This window comes from Astyanax mexicanus, chromosome 9 (assembly GCF_023375975.1).
Source record: "Astyanax mexicanus isolate ESR-SI-001 chromosome 9, AstMex3_surface, whole genome shotgun sequence".
Lineage (NCBI taxonomy): Eukaryota > Metazoa > Chordata > Actinopteri > Characiformes > Acestrorhamphidae > Astyanax > Astyanax mexicanus.
Window position 1 is genome coordinate 20,731,218 of NC_064416.1, and position 24,142 is coordinate 20,755,359.

At 37.3% G+C, this 24,142-nt stretch overlaps 1 protein-coding gene across 1 annotated transcript; it reads left to right on the forward strand.

Moving 5' to 3' along the window:
* The first annotated feature begins 6,362 nt into the window (after positions 1 to 6,362).
* On the forward strand, positions 6,363 to 19,467 carry si:ch73-62b13.1 (Carbohydrate sulfotransferase 1-like). Its single transcript, XM_007250534.4, has 3 exons — positions 6,363 to 6,568; positions 13,464 to 13,631; positions 17,018 to 19,467. Exons 2-3 carry the CDS (start codon positions 13,493 to 13,495, stop codon positions 18,145 to 18,147), a joined length of 1,269 nt encoding a protein of 422 aa, XP_007250596.3. The 5' UTR covers positions 6,363 to 6,568; positions 13,464 to 13,492; the 3' UTR covers positions 18,148 to 19,467.
* Positions 19,468 to 24,142: the final 4,675 nt, after the last annotated feature.

The window sequence follows — 24,142 nt, forward strand, 5'->3', positions numbered from 1 at the left end:
AAATGCTAATATAAATCTAAAGGCCAAACCTGAGAGAAGATTCCAGAACCATGTTTTGGCTTCGCTGTGAAGACCAGGCTCAGGCAGCTTATTTCAGATTTATGTGAGTCTGACATTATTGTCCTACATGAAAAGCCCAAGAAATACTTAAGTGATAGTGACAGATTAGACTGGAGAAGAGCTTTCACAATCAGGTATATAAATTGGGCCTTACGAGTGCTGGCCTTTTTGAAGAACTGTCTGCCAGAGACGAGCCCTGTAATCTCAGAAACATTGATGAAGATAGACCATATGAGCAATTTAATACTGTGGAGATATTTCTTGGTTCTCCAGACACGGAAAGCAAAGCAAAGAAGAGAGGTAAGCCTTATCAAACAGTTCATCAAAGTTCCGAGGTCCATCCCAAGGGTCTCAGGAAGAGTGTCTATGATTCTGTTCAGCAAAGCTTTTACTCAAACCATGTGTTCTTTCCTAATGATCTGTACAGCAAGAAGAAATCAGTCAGAGCAGAGGGCTTAAACTGGATTAGAGCACATGAATTTCTGCACGTTTGATGCAGCAAGCAAGTAACTCAAATATTGTCAGTGTTCATGATTTTGGGTCATTTATTATGATTGCACATTGCAAAGCTCTTTTATTTATATCAACATCTATAATGTTGCTAGGTAGTTGCTATGGTCATGTGTACAGCTTCACCTGAGATGAATAAATTTAAATTATATATTGTAGATTTTTTACAATTATAGATATAAATAAAAATTTGCACCCAGAAAGAAGTGTCAGATTGTATTGATATTTATAAGTAAGATGCAGGTTAGTAAGGAAACAATTGATTAAAATACGTAGACTAATATGAGCAATATTTATTGTGCTACACAAACAGAAATATTGTGTAATACATGTGTATTGCAACATGCCAGATGAATGAATAAATGAAGTTCAACTTATACAGCTTTCTTTCTAGAAACCCAAGGATGCTTTACAATTTCCACGTTTTTACACACAAGCACATTACACATCAACACTCATCCACACACCAGATGTCTCCACATGGAGTTGTAAAGGTTCCTAATGGTGTCCGGTGATAATCCATCCCATGCAGATTGAACATTTACGTAGTTTCTGCAGATTATGCAGAAGGACCAGAGTGTTGATGTTGTGAGGGATAATAGTTTTGAAGACGTGGGGGGCCATGGCACAATATTTGTGTTTAAAGCAAACTCTTAAGACAGAAGAAGCGCTCTGTGGACGAGTACTGTCCTGTTGGATTAGGGCATCAAAGTGTGCATTTAAATGAGGTAGGGCCACTAGTTGCTAAACCTCTTAATATAGCTTTGAACTGTTAGGTAAGTGCCCATAATGTTACATGTCCAGAGTGTTCACTCCAATTGTGCAATTCAGGCTTGTATACAAATTCTGCTACATGATCTAATGTATAATTTGATACGAATACACTAGTAACACCCTACCAACCACTTGGTACTTGACAACATGCTAGCAACCACCTAGGATACCATAGCAATTGCCTAACAACAACCTAGGAACATCCTTACAATCAATAAGCATCTCTATAACATTCACCTAGCAACACCTATTTCAACCACCTGGTATACCACAGCAACCACTTAGTAGAAACACCAGCTAGTTTACTCTAGTGACCACATAGCAACATCTTAGCAACTGCCTGCAATGGTAATGATTAAGCTGCACATTCCTTTAGGAAATGCACATTTCTATCTACATTTGTTGTTACAAGTCTTGTAAGACAGTGCCTTTTATAGAGTATTAAAGAATAAGAGAGGTCACTACACTCCTGAAATCCCATTTCTCCCCCAAGAAGTGCTCACCATTTTATGCCTGAAAGTCAGAGAAGTTATTAATAAGGATACAAACTACTAATTGGAATATTATTGGGAGATCTCATAACACCCTACGCAGTGTCAGTTCAAGGATAAAATTCAGCCCTTTCACAAATAGAGCCAAATAGCTTGTTGCGTACACTATGAGTAAAGGGGGGATATATGGAGATCTGTGCAAGTGCAGAAGCCATACCAGGCCAAAGGAATCACTTTGTGCATTATGGAGCCAAACTATATAAACTGTCCATATGGTTTTTGTCCTACTTTGTCCATAATTGAAAATATGTAGTTCAAATTGTAATTATTCCTTCAGTTTAGAATATTTTGGTTTCTCCATATTCAAAGGGATGAAAGGTTGGTCTTGTATGAGTGGCTTTGTGAAGATGGCCGCAGAGTGAAATGGCTTGCCTATAAAGACTGGGTATAAGTTTAATTTGGTATAAAAATATGGTGCTGCCCCTTTGAACTTGGATTTTGTTCATTATCTGCCATCTTTTCTTTGACCACATTCTTTTGTGCAAAAAAATCCTTTCACTCCTCATTAGACCATATTTTAAAAATAATCAGCACACCAGTGTGTGTGTGTTAAAAATGTATTTATGCTGCATGCTTTCATGTATCTCGAAAACTCAAAGCAGAGTAAAGTTTTTTTTCTTCAAAGACTTGGAATCATTTTCAGCTCTGAGCTTTTGGTGGGACCCACTGAACTCGCTGGCTGTGGAATTTGTCATTATGCCAACCGACATCAATGACAGCCAGCCCAGTCTCTTCTGAACTGCACCCAGTCAGAACCAACTCAGTGACTTTCCATTCTGAGTAAAGTGAGTGTCTGCTACAAAAGGGCCAGTCACAACATTTTTCACAATGAAAATGCTCAATGATATCACTGTCTTCTTGGCTTAGCTTCATGTGGGTCATCATGCCCTTGGTAGCTTTAGAACTCAGTCTGAACTTGTTTAAATCACCTTTTAAAAGCTTTTTAGGCATGTAAATTATACCCAATAATACCCAAGTAATTCAGCACCCACGTTCAGTGGTCAGCTGAAAAATGGTGTAATTAATCAAATTAATTACATATTTTCCTGTTTCTAACACGGCTTTTAATAGTGGCTATTTAAATGTAATTTTTTGTGTCAATCGCTTTATTAATCATGATTAAAATCATCATTAAAATATTTAAATGATGGTATTTGTATTTTTGGGAGGGGGACTAAAATAATTGAACGATAACTCCATATTTCATGCTCAATAACTTGGAAAGGAAACATGCCAGCAGCAAATAGAATGCAATCTACCTTCTGAACTTTACAGTATATGTAAGTGTTTACATTGCTTTAAAAACACATTGCTTTAAAATGTCACTCTAGACTCCAGATTAATCGCAAGCATTATCACATTAACACAGCTCTAATTTCTACCACGCAATGATATTTTTGATGCACTCTTCATATATTTTACTCTGAGAGCAAATTAAATATTTATTTTTATACATATAATTTATCATTTATATACATACATCCAGCCTGCAACACATTCCAAAAAGTTGATGCTGTGCCATCTGATGGATTTAGATCACAGGTGTTCAGCTTAGGCATGTGCCCTTGCCCTTTACATACTGAAATTTCTCCCATTTAATGATATTTTACAGTGAAAAGAAAGAAATTCCTTCCAATCTTTATTTTAACAAAGTGCAGATCCTTTTGATGGACAATGATTTTGTACCAAATCATTCTAATCACTTCACACATCACCTGTTTAAAATCATCATCATTAGTAAGTTTGTTACCTCATTTCTAACCCTACATTTCCCCTGTCCCAATGTGTTGCAGGTTGAAAATGCAGGACTGAATACAAAAAATATTAAGGTGCACAGATAATCATGTGTTTATACTGTTTATTTATTTACATTCTTTTTATATTTTGTGGATCTGAGGAACAGTTTCAAAATCACTGCTTTAAACTACATCACTTATTAAAAACCTATGAATTGCTGACATGGCTGGCCATGTAGTGTACACAGTGCCAGAGTTTTACTGTGCCTTATTTTGATCCTGTACAGAAATGCACTATCCACTAGGAGGCATCCACTGAATGAAGAGATGACATCAGGGAATGAATCACAAAGGCTGTGACAGCAGAAAGTGCTGGAGATCATGGATGACCCGTCAGCCCGCGGAGCATGAATGATGCATTTGGAAAATAAAATGTCAGGGTCCTCTGAGGCTCACAAATATGAATGTATCTGAGATATTGTGTAAGCCTAGGCATTGTTTTTGGAATACGGCACTAAAATAAACATTTATTTTCTCACAACATCCAGGAAAACAGATCCAGAGCGGATTAAAAGAAACAGAGGAGGCTACATCAAGCACCTCAATTTTGTCTGCAATAAAATGCCCAATGACAAAAAAATAATGCACCCTGGATTGCTGAAAAAAAAAATCTGCCTGTAGTGTGGTCTATTTAGACACTGGGTCTTGCCGCAATTGGACATAAACAGCTTTGCCTCTGCTTTTCTATCAAAAAGCTTCTATTTTGGGGTAGTGTACCTCTTGGTGAGAGACTGTTAACTGCTAGACATGCTTTTACGATGCACTCAAAGACATTTTTTCCAGTTGACAGACTTTGGACTAAAAGAGATAGTAATCCATAAGCTAACCAACCCTTTCAAATTCACTTGCTTCTCACTTGCCTCAAAGGGGGCTTCAAAAGGGGTTTCCTAGAAATGTCTCCCACAGATAGCTACACTACCTTGACCTACCCAGTTGCCAGATTTATCACCAATCATGCCTTTTATGGGACCAGCTTGGATGCCGGCTTCGACAACCTTTGAGTGTGCAGGATCTACAGGCCCAGCTTCAACATACGTGAGCAACTACCGTATCACATTTTATATCTAGGCTAGAGGCAGCCAAATAGGGTTCTAGTCTCCTTTTAATTGTACAGTTTTCTTTTTTCAAACATATAAATTACATTATACACTATACATTCATATATCATCTTTACAATCACACATATAAAGCTTCCTTCTTGGTGCATTATTGTTTTTTGACTATGAGTGTATAAGGAATTACCAAGAATACCCAAACACATCCTAGATATGTTTATTACACTGACACTAAAATGTGTCACAAGGCAATGTGACTTTGCTGAGCAGAGCAGTAAATCAAAACAGCACATTAACAAAGTTAACCAACCATAAGCATGAGTGCAGTCATGGGCTGGCTATGACCCCTGAAATAGCTTGACCACAGCTGATCCTTCTACTATATGTATACACACACGCACATGTAAGAGTCATGTGTGTCAACACAAACTGAAACACACACACACACACACACATACAAGTGTACACATCAAGCAGCGCTGTCGTGATACTTTTCTGTTTGCCAGGAGAGAGACTCAGAATCAATCATCAGACTGTCTGCATTGTACTCGAGGAGTGAGGAGTGTGTACCCTATAAAAGATAAAATCCAGGACTGCCGGCAGATGAGCTAATCACGTAATAGAGAACTTTACACACATGGCTAATTAGGAGCATGCTGACCTCACTGTACACCCTTCTAGTTAAAAAAAATACCCTCCCATGTTCAGTTAAAAAAGAACTCTAAACCTCAACTGTTCATTTACAGTAGAAATATTCAAAAAATATTCATGTTGACTTATGGTCGCTGTCACACAAGGTTCTGTTAACTGTGTTCAATTTCATGATGAATGGACCAGCAGAAGTGCTACAAACGTCAAACTCCCCAAAAATTTCAAGTCAAGATTTTTTTCCCTCTCTTGATTGATGCAAAACCTAACATGTCATTATTTTTATGTAAAGTTACCAGATTGTTTAATACATTCCCCCAAATCCCCTTACCCCCTTACTTCAATAACAGTCTCTGCTCCTCTTGGAAGACTTTCCAATAGATGACTCTGTAGAGATTGTGTTTGACTGCATTTAGCCCTGAGAGTATTAATAACCCAGGTGTTGATGGTGGATTATTAGCTCTTGATCCCAAACACCACACCGCTCTACATCTCTCTAGCCAATGACTAGCACTGGGCACCTTGCTGAAAAGATCTACCTGGCCAGCTCAAACTGGTCATGATGTCTGGATACTTTTGGACATACTCTGCTGAAAAATCCAGTTCAAATAATGCTTTTGCAACATTCTTTATGCTGGTCATGGTGCAACCAGCTTTACCATACTGGTGAACTAGCTTTTGAACTAACTTTGGTCTTAACTTGATCATGTTGATCATGCTTGTAGACCAGCTTAACCATCAAACTCAAAAAAAAAAAAAAAAAAAGAAGAAGAAAACATACCCAGTGGTAGTTGTGGGTGACAGAAGAGCAGACCATAAAAATGAAGGCAGATGATCCAGTAGATGATCTATCTTCCTGTGCTTTAAGGTGCAGTGAGGTGGGAGAGTGTGTACATTTAGGCTAGAGAGGTTCATAATCTCACACCACCAGAGGAAGCAGAAGCAGCACGAGGATCGTAGCTATATCTCCGCGCCCCATCTCCAATCCCACCCATCGCTCCATCTCTCTCCACACACAGCAGCTTCTCCCTCAGCCTTCAGCCAGTTCCATACCCATCACCACTGCGCGAGACTCGCACCTGCAGCCGAGCACGCGCCCGCCCGCCGAGCCTCCAGCAACTTCAGCCCACTGAACCCAGTCTAAGAGAGGAGCGCTGGATCAGACCTGTTCATGGTAAGAGTCGCTCCCGCTCTCCTTCTCTCTGTTACCGGTACCGCGGCTCGGTGTAGGGGCTCTGTCGCTGTGAGGAGAGAGAGGTGTATCAGGCGGGAGGTTCAGGATGTTTTGGTAGCTCTGTTTTACCTCGTGTAGGAACTTCTCCTCCTTCAGTTTAGCGGCAGGTCAGTCAGTCAGTTACTGAGGTAATCAGTTATTTTGGTGGGGATTAAACACAATAAAGATTAGAACTGCGATAATCGATTATTTTTATTCAGAGTATTGCTGGAGTCTTAGTGATAATAATGGATCCATATGGAAAACTCATACACAGAAAAAAATAACTGTATGTGTATATGTATCTTTATAAAGGGAGCTCTTTTATATATATATATATATATATATATATATATATATATATATATATATATATATATATATATATATATATATTGTTTAATTACTCTTTTATTTACTGCAGTGTATTAGGGAAAAATACACCGAAATGTTAGTAATAAATTGACACTAATAGTATTAATTTACAAAATAATATTTTCCATGGTTTTTAAATGCATTTACAAATGCATAAAGTTATTCAAAAGCAGTGTATAAGACTGGTGGAGGAAAACATGCCAAGATGCATGAAAACTGTGATTAAAAAACAGGGTTATTCAACCAAATCTCAAATTGTAATCTCTTAAAACTTTATGAATATGAACTTATTTCAGCCATTTCTCATTTTCTGCAAATAAATGCTCTGACAATATTTTTATTCGGAATTTGGGAGAAATGTTGTCCGTAGTTTAAAACAACAATAAACAATAAAACAACAATGTTCATTTTACTCAAACATATACATAGAAATAGCAAATTCAGATAAACTGATTCAGAAACTGAAGTGGTCTCTTATTTTTTACCCAAAGTTTTATATGGATTTCCTTTATACAGAGAACACACATTCTGCATATTTTAATATACAGTAACTGTTTATTTGCTTAATTTAACATATTGCATGCCGTAAATCATTGATCATATATTTTCAAGTATTTATACATCAAATTTTGTATATAGATATTTAAATATGTGTATATCATATATTTGTTACATATTCCAATATTTGTGGAAACTACATGCTATTTTTTTTTATTAGCCATTTTTAGGTATGCAGTATATATTTCAACCATATATTTACAACATATATTTAACAACATAAAGCAGACAATGACAGTCTGAAATCAGTGTCAAAGAAGAACCTTGTATCTAAAACAAAAAAAAGTGGAAAAAAATCTTAATTTCAATATTAAGAAAATTAAAATTAAAATTATGACACAGTGTAACAAACAGATTCAACATATTTTTACTTATCTATACACAGCATATGATGTTAATGTACTTTAAAATGTATGATCAGTCCTACACAATATGTTAAATTAACCAAATTGACAGTGTAAAACCTGTGCAGAGTTAAAATGTGCAGAGTGTGTGTTCTGGATGGGTATTATTTACACCTCGAAAATCAATAAAGCATGTAATTTGACCAGGGGTGCCCAAATGTTTGCACATGTGTTTACTCAATTTGGCTGCTGATGTGAATCAATAGTGTAATAAATTATGTAGTGAACTATAGTTATTGTCTGAATCAAAATGTTTATTTTTTAAAGTGGCAGTGATTTCAAATTTCAAAACCATTATAGCAAACAATATAAATAATTGATATTTCATTCGTATTCTTACAGGTCCTTATTGTGCATGATATTAACTTTATTGTTAGTATAATCATAGTTTTGTTTTTGTTGTCTGATCAGATCAGTTGGGAAACCAGAAGCAATGTAAGAAGCTGGTAATAAGACAGTGCTTCTGTATTAGATGTAGGCTAACCATTACTTCTTAAAGTTCCTTACAGACGAATGTCCTTATGACTGAATGTTCTGAGAGCTGTCATTGTATATAGCATTAGGACAGTCATTACTGGCTATAATTTACTGTAACTTGAATCAATTCATGTTTTACCACAGGACATATATGTGCTTAGATTGTCTCATGATCTAAAAAACATGTAGTCGATTTAATGCATTTACCAGATCATTTATTTGTTCAAATCTTCTTATTTTTTAATATATCTTTAAAATAACATTTGTTGTATGTTTTTCTGTGTGTTAACAAATAAAAACCATACAACACTCACATTTCAGTAATAACAGTACAACATTTTCAGCATGACATGTTTTAATCATGCAGTTTTATGAATGATTGATGAGGTCCTGACAAAGAAACAAATCAGTGCAGATTTCCAGCTGGTAGATATGGAAAGCTTTTCTGGTGATTTTCTCCCATGATAATATCAAATGTAAACAAACAGCTTGGATAAATATGCTTAGATTTTTCTGGTAAATGCTGACAAAAATGTACATGTCATTATGCTAACAGGTGCTTAGTAGCTTTAGTTCATTGTTGGGCTAATGGGTTTATTAATTAAGCTATTCATATGTGCAGAATTGTGTGAGTTTAGTGATTTTAGAATGTGAAATAAACAGTGGATTATTGGAGTTTTAAAATGGGCAGGGTACATTTCAGTACAAAAAGATCAGTATTAATAATATTAATAAAATATTAATCTGGGAATAAGTGGGAATGTCAAGAAACATGTATGTCTATGACATAAGACAATTCAATACACTGATTTACATTTTGAAGGTATGGGAGAAATCCATTTGAAGACCTTGGAAAAAATCCAGGATTGAGCCAGAGCTTTACACCACCTGAAATCCACTTGAGACTTTCTTCAGGCTGCAGCTTTAACAATGGTCTGCAAAAATATTTAATACCAAGGGCAAATTCCTTTGTGAAAGGTGAAAGGTCTTGTGGAGCGTTAAGAAAAGTACTGACAAAATCATGTGAACACATCAAAGTTCAGTGTGGTTAAGTAACTGTCTTTATCCAGAGACTCAATACTGTACTGAACAACACCAATTATCTGCACCCTAGCTATATATTTTTCCAAAAACAGAAATACAAAGAATAGCTTCACAGACCACTAACAGTATCTCAGCTGCTACTTGACCCAAAAGGCCATTTTAATATCAGAAGATCATCCAGGTGTGGGTGTTACACTCAATTATGTTACGGTGGGCTAAAAGCTCTTTTCAATAGGAGATCCAAAGGCAAGCACCTCAGAATGGACGGCAGGACTGACATCCTTTGTCTAGCTGTTGACATGCTGTCGTTGTTGCACTAGGCAATATGACCCCCAATCAATTTTGGAATAACTGAACATTTTACCTTGATTTTCACCCTGCTCAAATTGGTTAGTGGGTTGAGTTCTCTTCCATATTGCTTTCATGTCATATATGGACAGGGTGAAATCAGGTGACTACACTCAGACTATTTTTAAGAGGATTGCATGAACAAGATGTTTTCAAAATGTAAATAATTGAAACAATTGGAAGATCATATTAAAAAGAGATTTGGAATATTAGGTTCAATAATTTTTGTTATTAATTGCCTAGCCTTACAACTATGAAACAACATAAAAATTCTATTTAGACAGTCATGAACAACCTCAATTTTTGAACAGATTAAGCCCCTACCTCAAGAGACCATGCGTGACAGATGAAACCTACATACTTTTTACTGTCACTAATGTGCAAATCCATTGCTGTGTGTTGTCTAAGTATGTGTGAGAACTTGACTATTGGATAGTACCAGCAGAAAGGGTTTAGTGTCATAATTCTAATGTGACAGTCCATAGGTTTTGAGTAATTGGAAACCTCTCTGGTAAGAATGTGTGATTGCACAGTGCATGCAGAAAAGTATTTTTTAAACATGCATTATGATGTGGTGTTCTTTTAGAGTAGATTCATTTTGGATTTTTTATCCAAAGACTCTGTCTTGCTCTGCTCTCTTTTAGGTTGCCAGCTCTCTTCAGTTTTAATGTTTTTTGCTTTGAGAGTGAGTGAATGAGCAGACAAAGACTGAGTTTGCTATTCTGATATCTCAGTGTTCACAGTATATCTTGTATAAGTGCCATTAGCAGCACCCCAGTTGCTCAGGTAACCAGACACAATCTTTTGTGGCCAGAAATAACTCCCAGAAAAACCTACACTTTGGTTTTAGAATGAATAAACGTGACTTTGTAGTAATGGATGTAGAAGTACTTTGATGCCATTTCTTAGAATATTTTTCCCATCCCCAGTCATAAATACTGTTTTTTTAAAAGATTGCTGATTAACAGATGAATATAACTACAAATGTCTAAAGTGTGGGCTTACATGGTCTGATAAGTTAAACATTAATTCCAAACAAATCTAAAGTGTCTAAAAATTGCAGATGACACCGTTATAGATATATATTTTTTAAATATTAATTCCAAGTGCCACCAGGGGTACACACACTGCAGTTTGAGAACCACTGATCTAAGCCACAATCTGTGTCCCTTCTTCTAATGAAACCATGTTGGTGCCAATCAAACCAACACCTAGCAGGGGTTTGCACCAAGACTAGCAGGAATTCACCAGTAATGACCACCTCCATATGTTGAGGTGAATGACACATGACTGAACTAGGGCCACTGTACACCAACATACACCCACCAGCATGAACAGCAGAGTGTGTAACATCTCTACTGAGGAGAGGAAGCTGGCCTTGATGAGGAATGTAACAAGCGTAACCCTCATGGTCCATACTGTATATGCTTTGGAAGCCAGCACTGAAACTGTGGCTCCTAGCAGTGTGAAACTGTCACAAGTAATCTTGAATTTGGTGGAAGTTGGGGATGGCAGGGAAAGGTGGTTGTGCAGTAAAATAAGAGAAATTCTCCACTCTCCACCTCTCTCAGATGGAGGCTGGCTGAACTTTTGGGGACACAGCTGTGGACATCTTCTGTGTGAGCAGGGCATTTGTATTAGTGGAGGAGTTACATGTCATGTTACTGCATTAATTTACCAGTACAAATACTGCTCTTGACCACTGTGCTGTGTATTTGTCACTGGTGATCAGTACAAAGAAAACAGAACCTGAAACTGGAACATCAAGTCCAGTTAAAAAATGGGTTCAATGACTTATTATGTAACATCTTTAAGATTATTATTCAGTAACTATAAGAACTATAAGGCAAACAAGCTGACATATTCCTAAAGAGTATTTACATTAAAAATAGCAGCTTTTAAAATCTGTTTGATGCTTCATTGACCTGTAATAGAATCATGGCTACTCTTGACTCAACTGCAGTATGTAACTTTGATGCTGTGGGCAGGATAACACTCATGAGAACTGTCTATTGCATTACCCAATTCATATTTGTGTAGAATATTCTATTACCCTCTAGGTCTACTTGCTTCTTTCACTTCAGATGCCATTGCTACATCTCTTAGCTTGCCCAAATGCCTTTACACTTTTGTTTATTGTATTTATTTTGTATGTATTTCTACCATAGAAGAGTGCTTTCTTATCAACTATTTAATAATGTCCATCCTGAGAAGTAAAATCCATACCAAATTAATTGAATTCAAGACACTTTTTCAGATAAGATAAAACATCCAGAATAAAAGAGAAACATCTGTGGAAAAGAACAATACAACACAAAGCTCTGAGTAATTTACTGCCTGGCTGTAGGCTGATGCTTGATTTCGTTGGTCGATGTGGTCTGGCCCATTTTGTCAAGTGGGAACGAGAGCGTTTCTGAGTTTTCTGTCTGCTAACTGATGGAGATAACGGCCTTTTGTCCCTCCTCCTCACCTCCTCCAGGACCTTTTGATGGTTGAAAAAGTGCTCTGATGATGACCTTTAATTTCAGCATTTACCCACCTTAGCCTGCAAAGCTGTTTTAAAAAAGACAGAGAAAAAAAAACAATGACATACATTTAAAAAAAAAAAAGACAACCCATTAAAGCTGTCAGTACGGCAGTGAAGGTGAGTCCTAACCTTTTCAAAGTGTTTTATGATACCAGACAAGAATAGCAGGAATAAAGGATGCATTTTCAGTGGGCTACTTCAGTCCTGAAGGGCAGAAGACCAGCAGAGGGTTATGTTTTCTCTGCTTTAGTACATTCCTAAACCTGTAAAACTACATAATTGCTGATATTTGCTTATTTAGGAGTATTTTATCTTCTTCCGAATTGTCTTGTGATATCACAGTATCACAGTATCTTGATATCACTGTTATCATGGGCAGTGCATTGTGATACACTTATTATTATTACACTCATTATTCCCATCCCTTTAACATTCTGCTCAGCTTTTTGTAGAGCAGATTTTGAGTCACTGTACTTTTTGTACGTGTCTAGTCTTGGACTACACAGTGCTTTGAATAAAGATTCCCCGTTCAAAGGAATATATAGTCTATGACTAAGTCTGAGAAACTGCATAGTATTTAACTAAACCTGATTTTATCTCTGTGTCATCTCTACCAACTGGCAGAGGTAAGATAAAATTATCCACAAAAGATCACTGTGCCTTTTAATAGTATGCGTTTATTATTCTCATCTGTAAATCACTCCACACATGTAGATTGTTTTTGATTGAAGATTTGAAGATAAGCATATATTTTCTGTATATTATAATAGCAGAATGTTTGCTGAATTTAAAGTTTATCTTCTGAGTTTACCACAAATTGTCTCATCTCAAACATTGTAGATACAGGTGTAGATATAAAAAGAACAAACTAAAAACGTTTTTGTTTTATTTATGTTTGGTTAATTTTTCTTGTTAAAATACATTAAAGGGTTAAACAATGGTATTTGTGCTGTAATGCTCGTGGTAAACACAGCCCTGATCAGTGTGATCAGGTGTGTTTGAGCAGTTAAATCACCAGACGGTGATTCCAGATCTCCAAGCCAAGAAGAGGAGGCCCACACCTTGAATAGAATCAATAAGGGTAACAGAACCTGAGTGTCCTGTGTCTCTGTGTTTCTGACAGACTGGTGGAGGTACTGGCAGCGGGCCAGTATGGAGTGCTCGTGGAAGACAGTGCTGCTGTTGGTGTGTGCGTTTTTGGGGGTGCAGTACACTGCCATCCGCTCCCTTCAGGACTTGTTCCCTGGGCCCTGTCCGGATTCTGGCCAATGTCAGGGACGCCTGGGTAAAGGTAAAACAAAATTAAGTAACTTTTTGGTGTTCAGAATGCACCAACCAAGTTGCTACCAAAAAGTGAACATCTTAAAATATTTGCATTATCATTTGATCTTTTCCTACAACAGGGGTGTCCAAACTACGGCCCGCAGGCCATTAGCAGCCCGATTCCTTTTTTGGAATGGCCCACAATGTATTTTAGAAATTAAATGAAAGTTGGCCTGCTATTAAGCAGGTTTTTATAATATGAAATTCAAATTTGAACTCGCTATGACATAAACTCAATCTAAAATGCTCCTCTACAATCTAAAACATCTCGTGTTCTTCCTTCATTATACCTACATTAATGTTCCTGAGCTTTTGGGTGAACATGACAACTCCAATGAAACTGAAAATGGACAGCAAATGCAGAAAATTTCAGGCAGGTTGGAAAAATGTTTAATTAGGAATCAGTTGCCGTAATATGAGTATAATATTAAGAGATATCATGAAACGAAACATCAATTAAAAAAGTTTACACAACACTGTCAAAGATAAATAAAGATAGTAACTCAGGTAGGTAAGTTGTAAAATTCTGTGTAAATGATAGTAATTAAGAAAATGTATTATTATAAGTAGTATATTTAATTATTTGTTTTATTACAGTCTGTGAGCTGGCAGTCTGTGGTCCTTGACTGCACATATATTTCTCCTTCTGGCCCCCAACAATAAAAAGTTTGGACACCCTTGTCCTACAAATAACCTTATGTAGACCATTTCTCACATTTCTGAAAAATCTTCATGCACGAAGACGCTTACAATAAAATAACTTTCAATAGTAAAATATAACAGATTTCTCTCAAAACGGAGAAAAGGTTGATATATGGTTATTCATCGGAAGGTCTCTGTTATCAAATTATCAAGAAAATCAACATTACATTCTGTATGATACATACTAAATGTTTGAAATCTGTAGGTAGCCTCTACTAATCCTTAAATAATAATAAGTACCTAATATACTAAATTCTCAGCCTAAAATTAGGTTGAAAGTGGCAACTAGACATTAAGCACAGGCACTTATTGTTTTATTAATGAATATTGTCATTGTGAGATTAACAAGGCTTTTTATCTGAGGAACCTGCCTTAATTTTAGATCTTTTTGTAAGTATACAGCTGCAGAGTAAGGGAGGGGACATATCACCATAACTTTTAGGTCACTAGGAGTCTTAATCTAGTCCCTAATCTAAAATCAGAGGACCAAAGCACCAGTAACAACACCAGCAGTATCTGGAAACATTCCTGAAATTCTTAAAATCCTCGTTATAAAAACATTAACATACTTTTTTAGAGATAAATTTCAATTTAAGTCTGGAAGGACACGACACTGCACTATACAGTTTTCCAGTCAACTACCACACCTGATTCACCTCATTAGCTAATTGCAAAGACCTTCATGAGTTGAACTTTCAGTGTCAGAACATTGACAAAACACTCTTCAGGACACCCTGCTGTAGATCTTCACTATGACCTTATATTAAATAATGTGTCTACCAGTAGAGGGCAGTCATATTTCCTCCCAAATTAATCCACTTTAACTCAATTCATGGACCGAAAACATCATCGCCACTCTAACATATTAAATATCAAGTGCTAGATTTGCATACAAGCCTCTACCACAAAATAATCTGAATTATCTCAAAGTGTCCTCCCAAGATCTGCACATTATATATCTTCAAAGTCTGAGTCTTAGCACTTCTTTATTTAAAAGGACTGGAATTAACAGCAATCAGCTGGGAAAGAGCTGATAAATACAGCAAGGGATTCCCTCCTCATCCCAGAGAACACAGGAGTGGGAAAGATGTAATATCAGTAATTCATTTCACAGTCATCTCATAATTTATCTGCAGTAATCTGCTCTCATCCAGCAGCTGTTTGCACTTTCAGCGAGCGCTTCCTCGTGCAATCTAATGTCCCATGCGCAATCAACTCCTCATCAGTTGTAATTACATGTTATCACTCCCGCTCTCTCTGCTATATTTAGCGATTATTAATTTCAAAACGCAAACCAGTTAAATGTTTGTGTGTAGCCTATGTTTGGAATTCACTTGTGAAATAGTTCTTTATGTTCCAGGATTTCACATGTTGCCATATGTTTCTGCACTGAAGGGAAATGTATAGGTTCTTCTTTGAGGAACTTAGTGAAAATGCTGTGCTACAATGTTCAGTCTATTGGGGTACAGCATTCTGACCTAAACTAGTTTAAAACAGCATGTATTGTGTCATGCTAGCCTAGGCACTGATTTGTAAACTAATAAAACTAGCACTCCTACCTCAGTTGTCAAAAACATTTATGAAAAAAAATCAAACTTAAACACTAAATAGATGCCAAAAACAGGTTTTGAAACTTTTAGGCAAAGAAAGGAGCTCGGGGAAGTTTCAAATGGCTAGCTAATTAGCTGCTAGGCTAACTAGATATTTTGTCATTTTAACAGTTCACTTCTGCCCTTTATGTGTATGTTTTAGATTTTCTGGTTCCATAAAACCATGCTTACAAAATTGTAAGTTTTTTAAGAACATTAAGGAAGTTTAAGGGGTTCTTCAATTGGAAACTGTGTCAGAACACCTTAAACGCCTTTAAGGAATCTTCAAGAAAAAGCTTTTTAGAAGAAAATGTTTTTTAAAGCAACTTAAGCTTTATTGGAGGTTCTTCAAAGAACATTGAGAGGTTCCTCCACAGGTTCACCCTCAGAGAGAAACTTATACTTTTAACAATGTTGTGGTGTAAAATTCAATTGTGATCTAGAAATACGTTCTTAGATATGTGTTTGTGTGTTGTTGCAGTGTAGAAAGACATATTTCCATGTAATTGAGTTCTTAGACACTTAATTGGATATATTTATTCGATAGAACATCTAATTTGCATGTATTTCTGATTAGGATCACCTTATTTGTAACTGTGCTGAAATTTCTAATTTGTGTGTAGCTTTGTTCTAAAATGTATAATTGTAGTAATTATTTCATTTACTTGTACACTCTAAAATTAAGGTGTTACGAAGTGTTCATTAAGCTAATTTAAATTAATAAAAGAACAACTTTATATTCTGTTTGGATAGAATTTTAAAGATGCTTTATGGTAATTTGATGTTACATTCTCCTTTAAAAGCATGGTTCTTAATGGGACCAAAATGGGTTCTTAGATGGCATTGCTCAAAGAACTTCTTGTAGCACTTCATTTTTAAGAGTGTAGGCAAGTTTAGAACAGATGGCTACATTTTCACTTTGGTGGCCATGCTGTAGATCAGAGCTAAATAACTAATTTAAAAAGTTGGGGAAACGCATGTTTGGGCATTTTTCTGCTCTCAGTCCCTGTAGCCCAAACACGTCTCACATTCATTGATCCTGACTTTCTCCTTCTGTTCGCAGATCACAGATGGAAATTCTCCTGCGACGACAACTCCGTACCCACGGAGCATAGCGTGGCCTCTGCTCGTCGGAAGCACATACTTCTTTTCGCACAAACCCGCAGCGGCTCCTCCTTCACAGGACAGCTGTTTAACCAACACCCTGAGATCTTCTATGTGTTTGAGCCACTTTATCATGTCCAGCAGACCTTCACCAACTCCAGCAGCCGTCTCCGGAGGGCTTTGGATGGCCGGGCTCTTCTGGGAGCCTACAGAGACCTCCTGCTCAACCTCTACACCTGTGACCTCACCTTCCTGGAGAATTACATTCGACCCGATCCACAGGATCACATGACAGCCTCCTTCTTCCGCCGGAGCTCCAGCCAGGCCTTGTGTTCGCCACCTGTCTGCCAAGAGGGAGACGTGGAGATTCGAGGAGGGCAACCGGACGAGATCTGGTGTCCTAAAAAATGCGGGACCTTGAACCTTACCTTGGCATCGATTGCTTGCCAGACCCGAAGCCACGTGGCCATCAAGACAGTACGGATCCCTCTGATCGGAGATTTACGCACACTGTCAGAGGACCCACGTCTAGATTTGCGAATTGTCCACCTAGTAAGAGACCCCAGAGCCATCTTGGCTTCCCGTATGACTGCATTTGCTGATCAATTTAGGGCCTGGAAGATCTGGAATGCCACAGATCGCCAACCACGTTATGTGGACCTGACACAGATCACCAAAACATGCAGAGACATGGAGTATTCCGTGGCGAATTCTTTGCAAAGACCAGCATGGCTAAAAGGACGTTACCTGCTGGTGCGCTACGAGGACCTGGCGCTAAACCCTGAAGACAAGGTTAAAGAGATCTACAGATTCCTGGGCTTGGATATAGACAATAGAGTCCTCACATGGATTTCTCAAAACACTAATTCAACTACCCCGTCCTCTTCAGAGTGGAATTACAAGTATTCTACCAGTAGAAACTCCAAGGCCACAGCCCACAGCTGGAGACTGCGACTTGGCTTTGACATTGTGAAGACAGTACAGAGTTTATGTAACACTACTTTTGCCTTATTGGGGTACAAACAGGTACAGTCTGAGGCAGAGCTAAGAGACATGAAGAACAGTTTAGTAGAGCCCAGAACTTTTTAGACACTTCAGTTCCTCCAAAAAAGATTGAGTTGTTTCCATTTCCTATTCCCCAAATGTATGTTTTTTTTATAATCTGACATTTTCACACCTACATCAGTCAAAATCATGTTTTTTAAGGTGAATATTAAATTTGATTCTTTAGAAGAAAAATCATCAAACTTATTATTTGGGTCCAGGATTATTGGGCACAAGGCAGGAATACTCTCAGGACCACCCTGCAGTCCATCACAGGGTGATCCCCGTAAATGTGTCATGGTCCAGTGCATACATTACACTTTATTATAACCAATGACTGTATGTAAGCATAGACAGCGCAAGCGAAGCCACCACTGATTTAGTGCTTCTGCTTCCTTCATGCAGTATGATGTGTAGCTTCCCCCATTCTCATGTGTTTCAGTGGCAAAACATCTTTTATGTTGGCTTGAATGGAACACCTGTCTGTATTACAAGAAGAAACAGAGTTGAGAAGAGCTGTTGTCGAGCAAATAGTATGTTAATCATAATATTGATCATGTTTTGCTCTTGGACACATTAACAGACACTCTCTTCTAAGTTCTTTGCCGTATTCTTGTAAGACTGATGTTGCATAAAATGGCCATATATATCAATGTCATTTAATTAGTTGTTAGTATTTTTAAACATGCTGGATTTCATAGTATTTGTTCTTAGATTCGCACAGCATACAGGCACACCACATTTAAACTCTGGTGTGAACTAGATCCAATAATATTTAAAATAACTTTTAATTTAATCTCACAGCAACTCAGGGGTTTAGCTAGACTTCCTAGTAGCTTCAATTCAACTCAGCATTACACTGGGTATCAAGGGGACATTTGCATCTAAGGTGCAGGCTGTGCAAGATTTGCACTATGGAATGGATGGAAAATAAATCCAGCTGCCCATGCTTATATACAGTCATTGGTAATGACCAATGGCAAACACTTTTTGTTAAATACTATCTCGCCATTTAAAATCTTTAATAATGTTTCAATGTTTCAGATAACAGTAACCTGCAGGTTGAATATGCCTTGCTGTTTGATCACAGCAAATATCTGTTAGATCTCTAACACTGTTACATATAATGATTCAATAACAATGTATGAATCACACTTACAACCGCAAGGTGTGACTCACACCCTCTTGCTTTTTCAATAATGCTGGAATTAAATGCTGTGGAAAGATCAGTGCCTCGCCTCAGGTATGAAGTCTCAACAACAGAGAACATGCCTTTAATGTAACTACTATACTGTGGTTGCTGGGATGAATCCAGCAAAGAAACACAGTGGTTATTTGTGCACAATATTGTTTTTATTATTTAATGCATATTTAATATGTGTATCTATTAAATGGTAAAATATTAATCTTTGGGGGTTCTGATGTGTGTTTCTGTGGCAGCGACAGTGCACTATGCAGGAATGGGAATAAGCTGTGCTCTTCTTTCTTTGACACTTCACTGTTGTTATGCTGAGCCTGGAATTATTGGTAAGTGCTGACCATCATTTCAACTCCGGTGCAGCAGAAAGCCACGTCAGCACAAAAATGTGCATCAAAGAATGAGATTAACAAGAGATAATGTCTATAGCTCACAACGCTTTTGAAGCTCCTGTCAGGTGCTTTGGATTCTGAGGAGAAAAATGGTGTCCATTTGCCACATTCTTGATAAGAGTAATGGACATTCATGCAGCTGAAAGGGGTTTGGGTTGCTGGTGGTCTGATGTTTTCATACAGCCTGCTTTTGTCGAATTGTGCTGTGGCAACTGAACATTAACAGACTGGGGAAATTAGCTAATGACTGTGAATGATTTAACAGGGCAGACTAGACTCTTTCTCCATCTACTGTTTTCCTCAAAGACTTAAACACAGCAGCTGAAACACATTCACACATTTAGACATTTTGCCTCCAAAATACCCTAATGACTTTAAAATGTCCAAATATGCAGATTTTGTGTGTTTGTTTAGTGAAATGGCAGGTATGATGGGAGACCCTGTTAAAAAATAACCAATGTCTCATATTGAAGAAGACTTTAGAGCTGGTGAACTGAAATCAATATTGGCTGTATCAGTAATTACAAGTGTTATGTCCATATAGATACATTAGGGTTTTTTTTATACTTTTTTATCCTGACTACACTGATGGTCAAGAATATCAGAAAAAAATGAATCTATTATAATTTACTGTCTTTTAAATAATAATAAAACAAATCTTATAATAATAACAACAGTGTATTTACTTAACACACTGTATACATAAACAGCAACTCAAACTGGTTTAGAATGGAAAACCCAGTCCTTATAAAGCATGAATGTGAAAAATATCACAATTGTTATAAAATGCATCTGCTAGATTTTAACCTCTCTACCATTATAAGATTGTGAGCTTGATCCCTCCGAGACCACAGCCATTGGTGGGCCTCACTGTTTTGGGTGTAAAGAATGGTCTTTTCTCTTCTACACCAGTTTGCACTACACTATCCAATGCAGATCTATAAACAGAATTGGTGATTAGTGTTCTCCTCTGAACATGATGAACTTGCTGATAAGATTTCACAAAGATTTAGTCCCTGGTTTCACATAGGGTGATCAAATAAAAAAAATGTTTTAAAAAAAGAACACACACATATCTGCCAAACTGGTTAGGATGTTTTGACCAGGAGCTTCAAGTAAGTCTAAAATTATTACTTATTAGATCAGAACTAATTAAAACCCACAATTGTCTATATGGTGATAAATTGGCATGCACAACATTATACAATAGCAACATGTAAATTCCTCATCATGTGTTTACCTCAGGTAACAGCTTGGGAATGCCCACACCTGTGTATGTTGTGAGGTGTTAACTTGTGAGACGTGAAAAAATTCATTATGTGAAAAAATTCATTATGAACTATATGTGTATGTGTTTTTTTTTTTAGAAGAGTAATTTTCCTGACTAAAGAGAAACAAACAAATGAGTAGTTGATTTCTAGATTAATACTGTTTAATTTTGGGGGCAATAAAGAGTTTTGATGGATGGATCAGTGGAAGGAAAACAAAGCAAACATTCATTCTGCTGAAAATCTATTTCCTCACAGGGTGTGAAGGGTTAAGCAGGCCCTAAGGGAGTAATCCTCCGCCCTATACAATCAGTCTTTCCCCTGCAGCTGCTGACTCGGGGGATATTTCACAGCGGCTTGAGAATATATCCACAGAAGAAACCCAATAGAAACAGGATTTAAGATGGAGGGAGAAGAGAAGCCATCTCTCTTTGAACTTAATCTGCAAGGCAACACAAACTGGCAATAAAGCGGAGTTTATGACACCCTCGGAGATGTGTTTCATTGGCTTCTCCATACTGCTCTGACACACAAAGCCCCGAGTTGCCTGACTCAGCCACACAACTAATCGCCCATCTCTTCCCACCCAGCTTCTGCCCCCTCTGTTCCTTTTAACCCTGCTGACGAATTTAGACCCGAGGAGGATGGCGGTGGTCAGTGCTCAGAGCAGATGCAGCATAGAGATAGCAAGTTTTCAGAACAGAGAGTGTGTGTGGGTGAGTGTGGAGGTGTGCGTGGTCGGGCATGTTTGTGTAAGAGTGACTATGTGTTGTTTCTTTATGTGTGTGTGTGTGTGTTTGTGTGTGTGTGTGTGTAGCAGTCTGCTATCCTTTCTTCTAACTGTTTAATGAGTTCAAACAACATATATTGTATTAACTGTTTTTAAAAAGATTAATATAAAGAATTACTACTAATAAAAGTAGTTTATTAATAGTAATAATAAAGTTTATTACTATTATGTGTTCAGAGAAAGTAGGGCCACTGGTTGCAGGACCTCATTTATGTAATGTTTGGTTGTTGAAGTGCCTGCAATGAAGACCAAATATAATCTGGCAGCACACTAAATTGATGTGTGATGCTGAACACAGTGTCTACACACAGATTCATGTAGTCCTGCTTCACACAGCCGTCTGTCAGTGGCGCTAGCACAGGTTGACACATGGATGGCATCACTACTTGCTGAATGTCACTCCACGCATGTTGGTCGGTCAATCCGCCAGTTCACCCCCTTCGTGGTTTAGGTAGATCTCCCAAATCATTTACGTTGCTGGTGTGTGCCTTCTTCAATCCACGGCTTCGAACAGCTTGTTTTCGTAATATCCACAAGGTCGGTTATTTTAGGTGCAATACCAATACGACCATTCCACTTCCCAGAGCACTACTATGCAACCCCTCTCAAACTCTTCCAACTTTTCAGATTTCTGTCAAACTCTTCTCTTCTCTTCTCTTCTTTATTTCATTCGCAAATGATGCTACCAATGCAAAAACATAAGTCAGAACGGAAGGCACCTGCAATACAGTGACCTCATATAGTCAGTCATCTCCAGCGTAAGAACCCTAATTGCTTATGTCACATGCACAGCCAAGCATGAAACATAAATCATTTGCATCTCTCACAATGTCAAACCTATCCACTAAGTTTCATTTCTGTCGTTGGATTCCATCTGGGTGCTTGCAGTATGTGTCATAGTTCTATAGAGTGTTTTAATCTGTATCTTTCATGAGTATAATGAGAATAATATATGGAATAATAATGGAATTTAGGCACCATGAAGCTTATACGTGTGATTTTTTTTTTTTTAATTGTAAAATAAGACAATTCCAAAACCTCAAAACTGTTATGTAACACTACTGACTTGCTCGCATATAATGATTGCTCAAATGTATGGTATTACTGCTCATGCATACTGAGCCATATCTCACTGTGTGCAGAACGGTAAGATAACTGAAGCTATAGCCTCCATACTGATGTGCTTATCCTGAGTTATCTAAACAGCAACAGTGAAATTCAAGGGTGTCATTATTCTACAGACCATCTACCTCTAATATAACAGATTTACTAGCTGATCAATAACTGAATAATTAAAACTGATAATAAATAAATAAATGATTAATGCTTTGTAGAACACATTAAAATGTAGTGTAATGCAGATTCAAGTAAAGTGAGCTACACCACATGCCCGTTCACTAACAGAAGCTAGGCAAACAAAAAACAAAAGAAAAGCTGCCTTGCCGTCTCCACAGCACAAATTACCCTTTTCTTGGAAAGAAATTGATCCTAGAAAGGTCAGGCAAGAGGTGTTGAAAGAGAAAGAGAAAAAAAAAATATTGACATTCCTGTTACAAGGGTGGCCATGAGGACCCAGTGTGACAATATCCTTAAAGCAGTGGATAACAGGAAATGTCAATATGGCTGAATACTGCAGCCTCTAATTAAAGGATGTGAAAATGTAAAGTTTGGAGCAGTAATGAAGACGTGTACATGCATACTGCTGCTTTGGTCATTTTGACTTGACATTTAAACATTTAGAAAATTTAATTGATGTAATATTAATAACAACAACAAATACAGATATGAATAGATATGGGTCACATTTTAAACTGTAACGTATTTGTGCTTTACACTCCATCACTTCCTACATATTCAACATTCAACATTTGCAGAAAATCTTTTTTTTTTTTTTTAACTCACCTGCTCTTGTCCATCTGTGCTCAAATCCCAATAGCTTGTACTGACATGCCCTGTCCTGCTTGCTTTTCATGATTTTGACTGATCTGTAGCTAAAAGAGGCTCAGTAAATGTACAGTGTTGACTCATATTCATATAATTATTCTCAAGAAGATTCCTGGAAAAAATGTTTCAGTGAATTTAGCAAAAATAGACCCAACTCTTATTTACCATTTCTTTATGTCTCTGTGTGAGTGAGTGTGTATGTATAATGACCAGCCATAACAACAGTCTGTTTTGATGGTGATGTACCTGAAGCAAAAATAAATGGGCAAGTATGACAATATGTCACACTCTTACAAGAGCCAAATTGTGTTGGCTAGACCACTAAGTCAGAATATGTTCAAAACATCAGGCAGGTCTTGTCGGGTTCCCTGCTATACAGTAGTCAGTAGATACCAAAAGTGGTCCGGCAAAGGACAACAAAAGAACAGGAAAAGACGACTGAAGAACC

Excerpts from the sequence above, each read along its gene's own strand:
- si:ch73-62b13.1 (XM_007250534.4), top strand. The coding sequence starts at position 13,493 with ATGGAGTGCTCGTGGAAGACAGTGCTGCTGTTGGTGTGTGCGTTTTTG. Across the intron at positions 13,632-17,017 it reads TCAGGGACGCCTGGGTAAAG|ATCACAGATGGAAATTCTCC; the intron begins GTAAAACAAAAT and ends TTCTGTTCGCAG.